Here is a 13,874-nt window from a genome sequence, read left to right as displayed (position 1 = left end):
CATGAACAGATTTCCAGCTGAATGTAAAGCAGCAGAGGAAGCACTAACATAAAAGTGTCCCAGCTGGTTCGATGGGTGCTCAGATGGCACTCATTCCAGTTGATCCCTCATGAAGTAAGTGGCTTAGGCTGGCCTTGGTAACCACAGTATTGCACTATGAATGATTCCTTCACAAGTGTGTGTAAGCACTCATTACAAACTAGACCCCACCCTGGGACACAGCTCAAGCCCATTCTGACAGGTGCATTACTGTGGCCCAGAGGATCATGGGAGGAAATGAGAAATGTGAATGGGAGAGGAGTCAATGGTGAGAGGCAGTGTGGGCACACATCTGGAGCATATTGTCAGGTGGGGAAATGGAGGAGGAGGTATTTTAAATGACAACCTCCAAGCTGCCAGCTCTAAGTTCCCGCACTAATGGCAGCACTGTCAGGCTGCCTGGCACCAGCTGACACTTCTAAAAAGACTCTGATGAAGACCCACAAAATTAGTAACACAGAATAGTATATTGTGTCTTGTTGCAGCTGAAGGCTGCTGGGGACTGTATTAAATAAACTGTAGACTCTTCACATGGTTTCAACAAGCATTTATTAAGTGTGCTAAATGTTGGGAATGCGAAATGCGCAGGGCTGAGTTTGCTGTGTTCTTATGGAATAAGAATAGTGAGGGGAGACCATGGTGAGACCTTCTGCAGGAGCAGCAGAAGCAAGAGGAAGCTCTAAGTCTCCACAAAAGGATGAGCAAAGGCTCTGGTGTTGCTGCCCTTGACTGGGGTGGGTAGGGTAGGTAGGAAGACTTCCTCACTCCTTGGAGAACATGGAGGCCTGATCCAGTTGACCTGAGGAACAGCTTTTACTGTCAGGAGAAAGCAGGACAAGTGAGATGACAAGAGAGGGGACAAGAAACACCCAATCAAGTATGGAGCATGGATGAGCAGTAGCAGGTCAGAGCGGGAGGGACTGTGGGTCTGTCACAGGCTGTGTCCTGAGCCTGCTTGCACTTCAGGAGACTCCTGGCATCTGACCTGGTGGTCCTCAGGAGGTAGCAAGGATCCTGAGGAAGAGCTTGAGTGGTCCAGGTCCCCATTTTCTTGAAATGAGCAAAGGTTTTGTTGTAAGTCTGCAAGCGCCTCAAGCTGCTGCCTCGTCTGCCTCTGCCTTTCTTCATATTCACAAGTTTTCCTCTTGATTGCTTTAAAAGAAAGAGAGTGGCTTCAGTGTGTGCAGGAATTTGATTAGGAATAGTGTACTGTCTCTAATCTGAATCAGTTCAGACATCTACCTTATAGTAACTGAGTCTCAAATGAGAAGACAGAGTAGTCTGAGGAGACAGTCTATCCATGTCTTTGCTTCCTTTCTTGAGTCATGATGGACACCAGCGTGTGTCACATGACTTTGATACCTTCATGGTAGAACAAGGTTACACAGTGTTCATTCACTCAGAGGCTAGAGCATGTGGCTGGCCAACCAGTGACAACTGTTTCATGAGCACATCTCTGGCTCCAAGGACATTTGGTACAGCTCAGCTTTGGGTGTGATTTAGGGACAGAAAATGTTTACTGTAGAAACCTACCAAGGTCATTTTAGTTGGTTTTAGAATCCTCACAATTGAATCTTTAATTTCTTGGTTGTCAGAATGACTGCATACCTGCAGTTAGCTTGGAATCCTGGGCTGAACCTCCAGACCAGAATGGCATCGTGTCAGAGGTCAGCCTTTCCAGGTGGTTTGCCTGCAGTCCTCATTAGTATCTTGAGATTCCCCACATCATAGGGCGTGTGACATTTTTCAGACACGTAAGGTTTATGCTAAGTGACACATGTAATTTCAACAGAAATACATCTTCCTGAATGCTGTTTTTAAAAAATAGCTATTCTTATTAACAGACATTATCAAGTGATTTTTAAAGTAACTTCTCTGCTGACCAAATCTTAATATTGCAGAGTCCAAATGAGAACAGGTAACAGGAAATCAAAATGAGAGAGACTGTGCATATTGAGATGACAAAGGCAATCCGACTGCTCTTTGGGGAAATCCTGTTGCCATATAGTTTTACAGGCACATCTGTAGAAAAGATCACTGTAGGGCAGTGTGTTATGAATAAGGGGGAGAAGCTATTCATACCATGCTCTGTGAATCTGTCCCTCACCCATAACTAGAGGTACAGCACATGGATGTATTCAGTACTGAAAGAGTCAGTAATAAATGCAAGTTTATTATGGTCTTCAGACAAGGTCTCACTGGCTCTCAATCCCCCTGCCTCACCCTTTCAATGTTTCTATAACATACTGTTCCTTATTTTATGAATCACCTACCTTCTTGGAATTTTATTAATGTGTCTTTAAATAATCCACAGCCAAACAGTAAGTTCTCGATCCTTTCATAGTCTAGAGGGAGAAGCAATGTCCTGTGTTAATTTTAATGTGAATAAATCACACAGGGAGAAAGAGAAAATAACCCCAATAGGAAGAGAGAGGATCAGAGGAGGGCAGCTCAGTGCAGACCCAGCAGGGAGCACCACCTCACTATCTCTGTGCAGCTGGGCCTGCTGGGGAGGGAACACCTGTGTTCCAGGGAGCCCCCATGTGATTAGGAGGCACCCACAGATTTGTGCATTCTTGGTAATGAGAAATTTAGTAAATAGAATTATGTAACAAATGAGCTCTTGGAAACGTATACTGCTAATTTATGTTTTGGTTTGTCATAGATAAAGACACTTAAAAGTCAATATTCTACATTGTCTCTTATGGTATGAAACACTCAGATCACCCTAACAAGGAATTATAAGGCTTGTAACTCATGCTGTATGCTACAGGAGGTCATAGATGCCATGAACTTGCACACTGTAAGTGGACTCTTTATACCCTAGGAGCCATTCAGAAAGAAACTTCCAATACACAGTTGATCTAAACAAGAACTCCATGACCTGGAAGATGACTCAGCAGGGAGCACTGCTTGCTACCATCAGGTGACTTAAGTTCATGCCCCAGAACCCACATGGTAGAGGCAGAACCCCTCTGTCTTATCCTCTGTCCGACACCTGTGTGTTGGAGCAGGGGCACAATGTAATGATTAAAAAAATATTTATTTTTAATGTGTGTGTGCATGTGTACATGTGTTTGTGTGTTTTTGTGTGTGTGTGTGTGTGTGTGTGTGTGTGTGTGTATACATGGGTTAGTTATCCTCAGAGTCCTTAAAAGTGTCAGATCCGCAGGAGCTTGGTCCAGGCATTGTGGGCTGACATACATAGATGTGGAGAACCAAATTCAGGTCCTCTGCAAGAATATATGTGTTCTTCATCACTGGGGTGTCACTCTAGCCCCTGTAATAATTTTCTTAAGAACCTGGACTTATTAAGAAATAGAATTTAAGGCACATCAAAATTACAGCCTAGGAGCTGGTCCCCAGCACCGCTTTTAACTCTGACTTCAGAGGATCAGATAGTTTTGTTTTTGGGAGTGCACTTGCACTACCATGTCTATATCCTCCACAAATGCACACACACACACACACACACACGTGTATGTGTGTATATATATATATGTGTGTGTGTGTGTGTGTGTATAAATTAAGCACAATAAAAGTATACTTTAAAACAGCAAATGCAGTATCAACAAAACCAGCCAAACTAGTATAGCAGTTTTAGCCAAACTAGTATAGCAGTTTTAATGATGTCTCCACACAATTGTGTGCACCTCTGGGAAACATAACTTCTGATCTCTGTGCATTTTTGCCTTTAATTAAAAATCAGTGATTTTTCCTTATCTTGCTGATTTATTCATGTAAAACTTTTAGATTTATTCATTCTTTTCTGTATGAGTGTTTTCCCCACATGTACATATGATTACCATGTGCATGCCTGGTTACTGGACAGGACAGAAGACAGTGTTGGATTCCCCTCAGACTGGAGTTATGGTTGTGAGCCACCCTGTGGATGCTGGGAACTGACCTTGAGTCCTCCACAAGAGGAACAAGTGCTCTTGACCACTGAGCCATCTCTCCAGCCCATGATGTGTGTTCTTAAAGAATGAGTTAAAGAAGGGAGGGGAAGCATGGGAAGGTGTGTTTTCTAGAATGTGTCTGCATGTAACCCATTCAGTACCTGACTCTGAAACAGTCTCATCCGTGAGTCTTTCAGGAATTAAATCCATTTTTTCTAGGATCTGTTCAAATAATTCAGTAAGAAGTCCGACTTCCTGGCATTTCTTAAGAAAAGGAGCTTTGACAGCTGCATCTAAGAACAAAGAATGCATCTTTAGGAGGAAACAGACAGCTATTCCCATCATGTGGTCACTTTATACTTGACCAGTTGATGGGTGAGCACACTTGTCTCATTTTTCTGTAGCTCACAGAGTAAATGGTCCAGAAATGAGAACATTTCTCTGCTTATAATAACTGAATGAGTGATGTGGTTTTGTAAAATTTACTTTAAATGCTTGAGATGACAGCCCTTCGTATTTGTCACAGATTAGGCATATTAAGGACACTGCCACCTGTCACTATGAGGGGCAGCATGTCACTGGATTGTAGTCTCAGGCAAACCCACCTGCCTTTTAAGCATGTCTTCTCAGAATCAGAAGAAATGGTCCATTCCAGCTAAAATAACTTTGATGTAGTATGGGTTCTAATACAATGCATAGTTATAATAAATATTTAAGTTCTTATTAAATACCATACACCCAGAAGAATAAAGATCAAAACATGGCTTTGTTATATGGGTCAACAACATTCCTCTAAGTATTTTGAATCCATCATTGCCACACATCCATCACTGAGAACCAACCTCTGTGGCCAAGAGGCTCTACTGCCACTTGTCTTTTGGATCTCATGGATTTCACTGGTTTGGGCTGAAAGAGAAAACCAAGATTATATTGAATTTTCATGTTGGCCTGGAATACCACATAAAATTAAAATATTATGTACATAATCAAATCTATTAATCAAATGTAAGAAAAGAAAGACATATTAGACAAAGTTTTTTTTTTTTTTTTTTTTTTTTGGTCTTGATGAACTCCTGGATCCAAATGGCATTCTCAAATAGCTAGGACCTGTGGGGTATACTATCTGTGGCCTGAAAAACATCTGTTGACTAAGAGGGAGAGACTATTGTCTGATACAAATCCAATGTATAGAAACTAATATAAAAACTGTTTCAAACCTCTCCAATTTCTTTTACATTTTATATCTACTAATTTTATATCTAAAAAATTTTAAGTTAGAAATTTGGTTAGGTGTGGACCATGTAGCTAGAAAACACTTGGTTATGCACAAATGCTTGTCTGAACTCTCAGTCTGTTTTCGACTAAGTGTCATGAAAGGATACAGGATTTTACTAGCATGGTTCAAGGAGTGATTGACAGAATGATGAAAGAATGATGTCATCCCCTGAGCCTCTTACTAGTCTCAATATGCTTCTTCAACCATGTCAGGATGATTTGCACTTCCTGAGTGTGGAATCCTCCCCAGGATGCCACCTCAATCCTAGCATCAGCTCTATTGAGGAAAGAACACACATGAAGGGTGGTGTGCAAATGCCAGGTCCTCCAATGCCTTGAAAACTGTCAGCATCTGGCATTTAGAATTCTAAGTAAGGACATTATGTGAAGAAATTTGCTCTGTGATTCAAATTACCTGTGTGTGGGGGCCTGATGAGAGGCGTTTCTTTCTTCCTCTCCTCTTCTTCATGCTTGGACTATCAACTAAAAGACAAACCATTTAAAGGTTGGAATATAAAGCAAAAGATTGTCAGGTGGTTGTGGTGTACATCTTTAATCCCTGTCTTTGGTAGGTAGGTAGAGCCAGGTGGAACTCTGAGTTCAAGACTAGCTTGATCTTTAGAGTGAATTCCAAGATAGCCAAGTCTACACGGAGAAACCTTGTCTCAATTAAAGTTTGCACAAAATAAAAATATGTGTCAAAGTTATTACAAAATCAGAAGACTGGCAAACTTGAACCTAAAACTGAAAACTGGTTTTAATCGTAAGCTCATAAGTAAGTTCATAAGACTATGAACAATTGAAATGGATGGTGTTTTCTTGAACAGAAGAGTCAGCTTGGGTCATTGGTGACTGTCAAAGGTGAAGAAATAACAAGTTACGAAAGTCAGGCTGACAAGTGCTCCTGGGAAGACTTGCAGGGATGTGGGCAATCCTCTTTCCCTCATCTAGAGAGACTTCTCAGAAGATAAGGAGCCAGTGCTTGATGATCCAGAGTTTCATCAGTTATATTCTTTGACCAGTATTGTGTCTTATAACAACTTTACTTAACAGTATAGGTATGAAGTAGAATGAAGTTTCATAGGGAATAGTACTCTTTTGATACAGCATCTAGCTATGTACCTCAGGCCTGCCATAAACTAACTCTGTGATATATATACTTATCATATATCATCATTCCCTGTCAACATACAGTGATAGCAAGTACCACTTTAAGGGTAGTTTTCAATGAGTTATAAACATAAAGACAATAACTAGAGATTGCTCAGTGCTTGCAAGCACTCACTGCTCTTCCACAGGACCCAGGTTCGGTTCCCAGCACCCACATGATGACTCACAACCATCTGTAACCTAAGGCATCCACACAAACAGGTGCTCATAAAAATTACAATTGAGAAGAAGTTAGATTATATCAGATTTCACTTAAGTAATTAGCTTTCTTTAAACTCACTTTAGACACTTACCACTTTCAGTGGTCTCTTCTTGTGGAGGATGCTCTGGGCAAAATACTCTGAAAATACAAAATTTCAAAGAATCACCGAATCATTTAAATTGTAGAAATTTATCTTTCCTCTGCATCCCCAGAGCTGAGAGGAAAGATGCATGCCACTACACTGGCTGAAGTATTCATTTTTTAAAAAAAGGGGGGGTTGAAGTCCATGTTAAAATGTTAACCCACATCTAGTGCAGTTGAGGTGGCCATTGTACTGGTGCACTTTGAGCAGTAGAAAGAGGACTTTAGTCTCTGAAGGCATGAATGCTGGGTGAATATTTTGAACAGTCCTACTTCCTATGCTGCAATGAGAGGCATCTAAAGAACTATGGTCTAAGATTTGGAGCTTCAATCTGACCACCTACGATTTGGCTGATCTTCACAGTTCACATACACACACACACACACACACACACACACACACACACACACGCAGTACTGTGGATAACGACTTTTCAGGATCAGAACTTGCCTTCACCAGAACTTGAGTTTGGTGAGTGTCTTCAGAGAGAAGGCAGCATGGCAGGTTAGAGAACTGGAGTGAGGGAGCTGTGAGGACTTCTCTGCCCAGGCTTGCCTTTGTCTTAGGCCTTATGAAACCAAGGGTCCTCCAGTTACCCCAGTGCCCCGCATGCAGCTTTCCCAGCAGCACTCAGCTCAGTCACCTCCTCTAGACCTGGGACATCTGTGCACCTTTCATCTGGTCTCAACTGCATTCCAGAGGGACTTGGATTTGTGCCCTCCCTCCCCCTGTACATTGATTTTAGGCTTACACTACCATGCTTGGCTATGAGGTTTTGTAACACATAAAGGAGTATAGAGAATATTAGAATAGACTCTCTCATCTGTGTCCTCCCCATCCCCAGTGTCAGTAATTTTCAAGTATCTGCAAATCCCCTTCATGTTCCAGCCCCTTCCATGAGTCAGTGTTCACTGTGGCCTCTCTGCACCAGTCCCCCAACCTGATGATACCGGGTTGGGTTCATTCTCTCAATATACCTCAGCACCTTGTGAAGTATCTCGGTTATTCTATGAACTTAAATGTTTATGTTAAAAATTTAACAACAAACAAGCCCACTTGTTCCTTTCTGAAATAATTAAAATTATTTTTTTTAAAAAAGAGTAAGTATTTCTAGTGTGGTTAATAAAATTTTTTTAAAGTTATCTCTGTAATTTCAAGGACAGCCTGGTCTACTTGGTGAGACACTGTCTCAAAAAAATAAAAACTTGTTACAGCAAGGATTTCATGTGTTTAGAACTGTCATGATAAATTGAGCTCTTTGTGAACGGAAACAACAAAAGTGAAATTCTAAGAATACAACCCCTGTTGGTTTCTCAATAACTCAAATATAAAAGGACTGTTCAAAACTGAATGAACTTTTATGAACAGTAACAAGCTGGGAGCTGTCAAGGTGACTCCTCAGGTGAAGGTGCTTGCCAAAAGCTCTGCCATCCTCAGTTCCATGCCTGGGTCCAACACTGGAAGCAGAGAGCTCATTCCCACAAGGTGGGAAGACAGACCCATGAACTGTGGATGAGTGAGTGAAGGAAGGAAGATGTCTGCCTGCTAAAGAGAAGAACAGGCCTGAACTGACTCCTGTCTCTTGCAGGACATGCATGCTACCATTGTGAACGTGGCTCTCCCAGGAAGAAGAGAGTACAGAGGAGATTTAGAAAGTCAAACAAACCCTTGAGTAGTTCTTTTTCCTGTCATGTGCAGATATGTGAAGCTGAGTTCCTGGTGGTGTCCCATAATCCTGTTCTCACGTGAAACTCATTTGCATAAGTTGAGCTTGAGAAGTATATCACAGGCTAGCCATTCCTTAATCACCCCCACCCCTCCACCATGGACTTTTAAAGCTATTTGATTACTTGTAAGTTCTTGTAACTCCAACTTGTAGAATTGCGTGGTCATCCTTGGCACAGAGTAAGTGGTAATTCTTGGAACAAGATTTTTCTCCACACCCCACAATGGCTCCTTTGTTATTACAAAATGAGCATATCTGTAGAAGAATAGATCATGATGAGTAAGTACTTCTTTCATTACTAAAAAGTAAGGATGTCATTAAATGTTTAAGTCAGAAGCTCTGTGTTTTTGTCCTGGCTGTCTGGCATATCCCAGCCTCCATACCCACACTAAATAGTAATTAGATTTGGCAACCCATGAGGAAGTTTCAGCAAAACTGCAGACAAGTGGCATCAAATGCCTGGCAAAGACAGTTGTATCACAGTCTACATAAGTGAAAAAAACATAGCAATTTCTTAAAGTGAAGCTAGCAGGCTTCTTTATCCCTAGGCAAGGGGTGGATCGGGGACTTTGAGCCTCAGGTCACAGCAGCTCATGCTGTGACACTAAAGATTGTGATCTCGGCTGGTACTTTCTATGACTTCCTCTTAGACATTTCTCCCTGGGATGGTGGTACCTGCTCTATAGAGTTGCTACTGAGGATAATATGAAATGAATGGAACCTGTTTCCAGTGTGTAGGAACTAAACATTGAAAACAGAACTGAACAGCACAGTATTTTTTTTGATTCCTTAATTTAATTTCCCTATGTTTTTATATGAAGGTATATGTAGTGATGGTTAGGCATTGTGTGGCTCCAGTCATTAACACTTTACTGTGCTTTTGGTCAGCCATGAAACACTCAAACTTGTCAATCTGTTTACTAATCTGCAAATGGCCTTTTCAGGAGACACAGTCGACCTCAGAGGATACTCTCTGAGCCATCCTTCTTTCCTGGTTAGGACCCTTATGCCCTCACCTCCAAGGCAGATGCTAACATTGATAACCACTTAGAAGTGGTGCAGAAAGACATGCAGCCACCCCTTGACATTCAGAAGACATCTTGCTCCATGTCAAGGATAAAGCCCTGAGTTCTGGATGCTGCCTTCAGCTTTGTCACACTAAGAGGACCAGCTAGCTGCTTTAGGACAGGAGAGGAGAAAAACCTAGATGATGCTGTTGAGCTGCTGAAATTGGTGCTTGCTCTGCTGGAATGACAGTAAGGACCTGTTACAGCCTGTCTGACCAGAGAGTTTTCACTCAGAAGCCTTTCAAGCCTGCTTTCCTGATATGTGGGACACACAGTTGTAAACAGACAGCATCAGCTGAGGCAATGTCTCACAGTCCACCTTCCAGCTCTCCACATGGTTCTCAAACTGGACGTTACCATAGACTCTGTTTTTTAGATGAGAGATCCATTTTTCTTTCTGAGTGAATATGTATTGCAGGTGTCTGTGGAAGCCAGCAGGGGATGTGTAATGCTCTGGAGCTGGAGTTACAAGCAGTTGTGTGTTGCTATTTCATTGCTGAAATGGCAACAAGAATTCCTAACTGAGAACCACCTCTCCATCCCCAAACAACTATCCTTTGAGTGCAGACCCCAAGACTCATCATTTATAAGCAAAAAAACATGTCAACTTACCAATGTGCTTCCCCTCCAGATCTTTTCCAGTACTGATTTCACGTCAAAATTTCTAGCTATATTACCTGGATCATGGGCCTCACATTCCACCAGTCCTGATGAATACAGCTGGAGGTTGCAGAAACAAAACAAAAAACAAAACAAAAATAATCCAGAGTTGGTGTGATGTAGTCCTGACTGACACAAGTCAGAGATGGTTCTGAAAAGGCTGAAGAGGAGTGCAGAGTGGACGATGGCTCAGAGCACTGGCCACTGTGCAGTAGATGAACAGACTTGAGCCATGTGACTCCTGTGAGAGTCCCGTCTGCAGACACAGTTGTACTTGGTAACTGATCTCTGTTGACTCTGGAGCCAGGCAGACAGGAGCTCCTACAGCAATGTCCCTGCCTAGGAACATAGAGCAGGCTCTGGCAATGGCTGAAGCCATGCAGTCAGAGAAGCCAAAGCTAGAAACAGAGGCCATTTCTGATGGCTTTCCAGGCCTTCTTCCTAGACTTGAAGAACTGTGCCTGCCTCTACAACTGTATGGCAGACCTTTACTCTTGTTGTTGAGATAGGGTCTCATTATAGCCTAGCTGGCCTGGGAGTCCCTAACACAGGTCCTCTAGTCTCTGCCAGAGTGGTGGAACTAAAGACATACATTAATACACCTGGATCTTATGATTTTTATGTTTTAAAAAAAGATATATTTTTCCTTTATCCAAGTTTACCTTGACCTTGGCCTCTTCCTTATGTTCTGAGCAGTGGAAATGCAGGTATGGGTGACCACAGCTAGCCCTGAATTCCCTTGTGTGTTTTAGTGGCCACAAGTCTCTTTCCTCTTCAGCATTTCAGAGGATACAGAGAGGGCTCAGTGGTTAAGCTTGTGCGCTTCTCTTCCAATGTTCCAAAGGTTCTACGTTCAGCTCCCAGCACCCAGCTCACATATGAACACCAGCTCCAGAGTGTCACACACATGCACACATACACACACACACACATTAAAATCTTTTTTCAATTTTATCAAATATGTGTGTGTGTTTTATAAGTATGCATGTGTGTGTATGTGTGTGTGTGGTGTGCTTCTGTGCAATTTTGTGTATGTGTTCTCTGTGTGTGTGTGTTTGTACCTGTACATGCAGAGGACAGAGAGATTTACTTACGCTGTCTTTCTTTCCTTACTGCTCTTTACCTTTTTCCTAAGATTTTTTTTTTATGAAAATGAGTGTTTTGCCATCGTGTATGTTTTTGTATCATGTGTGGGCTGGTTTCTGCAGAGGTCAGAAGAAGGTACTGGACTCCTGGAAGTGGAGTTACAAATGCTTGTGAACTCACCCCTGTGCTGGGAACTGAACCTGGATCCTCTCTGCAACAGCAGCTTCACCACAGAGCCATCTCCCCAGCCCCTCTCTACCTTATTTTATGAGATAGTCACTCCCTGAACCTGGAGAGTTCACAAAGTCAGCTCAACAGGCTGGTCAGCAGGCTCCTAGAATCCTCCTGTCTATTCCTCCCTCCCATGGGATTACGGGCACACAGTGCTTTGTCCTGCTTTTTGCATGAGTCCTGGGGGTGGACGTCAGGACACTTATGGACACTTTAGGTCTCTGGCACTTTACTGAGTCACCAGCTCCCTAGCTCCAGAGAGCTGAAGCTACTGTGAGTCACATAAACCTAAACAACCTACCTGTTTTCATTTGAAGGTTAATATAACACATAAAATAAAAAAAAAAAAAAAAAGCATAAAAACATGAGGAATATTATAATACTTAAATATGCAAAGGATTGTATATGAATTAGAAATCATAATGCAAATGTTAATACTTGCATGTGGAAGTCAGAGAACAACTGTGTGTTTAGCTTTCTCCTTCCCCCATAGTTTGCAGTTAGGGTCTCTCTGTTTCTGCTCTTATGCTGCAGTTGCAAGCCTAGTGCATTAATATGTTGTATTTTATCAGGATTAAAAGTTACTCCCAGAAAGATGCTGATAGAAAAACATGGGCCAGTAAGGTGCCTTGTCAAGAAAAATCACACGCTGCCAAGCAGGACGACCTAGGCTAGCCTCAGAGACCAGATGAAGGCATCACATACCCAGGGACTGGGGTTATGGGTGGATGTGAGCCACCCTGTGGGTGCTAGGAATGGAACCTGGATCCTGTGGAAGAACAACCAGTGCTCTTAACCCTTGAGCCATTTCTCTAGCACTACACAAGTAATTTTAAAGTTATTTACTAGTAACTTACCAAACACTTTTCATGAGCAGCTATATTTGCTGATGGTGCGAAGTAGATCACACTCCAGTCATGGCCTTCAGGGCAGAGGGCACATGTCCTTTTTTCCATCTTTTCTGTAACCTGACAAAAACCTATAAATAACATCCAGATTAAAACAGAAAAGCATTTTATGGCCTTGGTAGCTCCTCCAGTCTTAAAGAAGGGGGCAGGGCCTCTTTTTTGTGATAGGGTCTTGACTCCTGGAACAACAACAAATCAGCAATCCAAGTGGAGAAAAATAGCATCTCTTGTGTGGTACAGCCTCTGACTACGGTTCTGACAGTGCTGTCAACAGAAACAGCAAGCCAAAAAGGTGGGCTATGGTGTCACTGAAAACATTCTAGAGGCCTTACTGAAATGCATACAATATACAAAGAAATCTCAGATGATGTCTGAGAGCTGGACTTATCAATGGGGAAAGTTAGGAATGTAGAGCAAAGGTTGACAGCGTGTCTATTAGGCAAAGACAGTAGGTGTAGGTTCACCTCTGGGCCTATGAGCTCCCTTGCCATGGGATCTTGGTCAAATTTACAGTACAAGGCACATGCTTCCTCCTGCTGGCCCTAACTCCAATTAGAAATCAGTTGGTCACCCCTATAATATGGTGTCACTCTTGCACCCAGGAACATATCTTGCCATGTTGGTTGTTATTGTCGCTCACAGTGTTCACAGCACTGTCAGATTGTGGATTACTTTTCTTCTCCAACAAGCTACATGGCACCTTTCAGTACAATGAAAGCTAGCCAACAGGGAAGAACCTCCTGGTTATTGCTTAATTTTTCTGTGTCCTGTAATTAAAAAGTGTGATGCCTTTGGCAATATGGTCTTATTAAGTTCTCACCTGGTTACAGGTTACACCTGGTGAGAATATGTGTGGAAATCTCTGCCATAAATGAGACAACTACAATCACCTCACTTCAGGGAACACTGTGGGACAGGGGATGGGAAGCTTCTAAGACAGTGTCTTCTAGACATGACAGAAATGCTGTAATCATAAATTCAAGGCAGCTGTAGAAACCTGCAAAAGGCCTGCATAGGATCAAACTAGTTAAAATTCTAGCTGGCATGGTGGTGGGGGTTAGAGGACAGCACTCACTAGCATCCACCCCTGAGAAGATCTGTCAGTTGATGGGTTTGTGTGGGAGGGAGTGTTGGTTTTCTTTTAGGGTGTGTTCCCCGTTAGGTTTACCATGAATCAGGGGTTGGAAATACACACATACACACACACACACACATACACACACACACACACACACACACACACACACACACGTTCAGCACAATCTGGATACCAGTCCAGATGGAGAAAAGAACAAAAGGCAAATGCCTGTCAGCAAGGGTGAAGCAAGATGAAGACCCAAATAGATGTAGAATACCTGCTGTCTGGACTAGAGGCAGGTAAACCGTGATGACAATTCTATACAACTTCCCCCCAAGGAAGTTTTAAACTTATGTAATTTCAACCCAAATACCAAGGTTAAGGAATGTAT

General features: G+C 42.3%; 1 protein-coding gene across 2 annotated transcripts; it reads right to left on the bottom strand.

Moving 5' to 3' along the window:
• Nucleotides 1-575: 575 nt before the first annotated feature.
• LOC117706103 (PHD finger protein 11-like) lies at nucleotides 576-12,624 on the bottom strand. 2 transcript variants are annotated; one of them, XM_076930931.1, is made up of 10 exons: nucleotides 12,355-12,624; nucleotides 10,133-10,240; nucleotides 8,578-8,708; nucleotides 6,677-6,723; nucleotides 5,629-5,696; nucleotides 4,781-4,844; nucleotides 4,100-4,231; nucleotides 2,313-2,384; nucleotides 1,025-1,191; nucleotides 576-855 (listed from the first exon to the last, which is right to left on the bottom strand). In XM_076930931.1, exons 1-10 carry the CDS (start codon nucleotides 12,487-12,489, stop codon nucleotides 853-855), a joined length of 927 nt encoding a protein of 308 aa, XP_076787046.1. In that variant the 5' UTR covers nucleotides 12,490-12,624; the 3' UTR covers nucleotides 576-852. The 2 variants fall into 2 exon arrangements, with proteins under 2 accessions (XP_076787046.1, XP_034354833.2); XM_034498942.2 differs by having other exon boundaries at nucleotides 576-1,191.
• Nucleotides 12,625-13,874: the final 1,250 nt, after the last annotated feature.

Source organism: Arvicanthis niloticus, chromosome 3 (genome assembly GCF_011762505.2).
Source record: "Arvicanthis niloticus isolate mArvNil1 chromosome 3, mArvNil1.pat.X, whole genome shotgun sequence".
In the NCBI taxonomy this organism is placed as follows: Eukaryota; Metazoa; Chordata; class Mammalia; order Rodentia; family Muridae; genus Arvicanthis; species Arvicanthis niloticus.
This window is presented reverse-complemented; position numbering and strand designations above follow the sequence as displayed.

Coding starts and splice junctions, on each gene's coding strand:
- LOC117706103 (XM_034498942.2), bottom strand. CDS start 12,489: ATGTTATTTATAGGTTTTTGTCAGGTTACAGAAAAGATGGAAAAAAGG. Junction 10,241..12,354: donor CTGCTCATGAAAAGTGTTTG/GTAAGTTACTAG, acceptor TGCAACCTCCAG/CTGTATTCATCAGGACTGGT. Junction 6,724..8,577: donor GGAGTTACAAGAACTTACAA/GTAATCAAATAG, acceptor TTGTATTTTCAG/AGTATTTTGCCCAGAGCATC.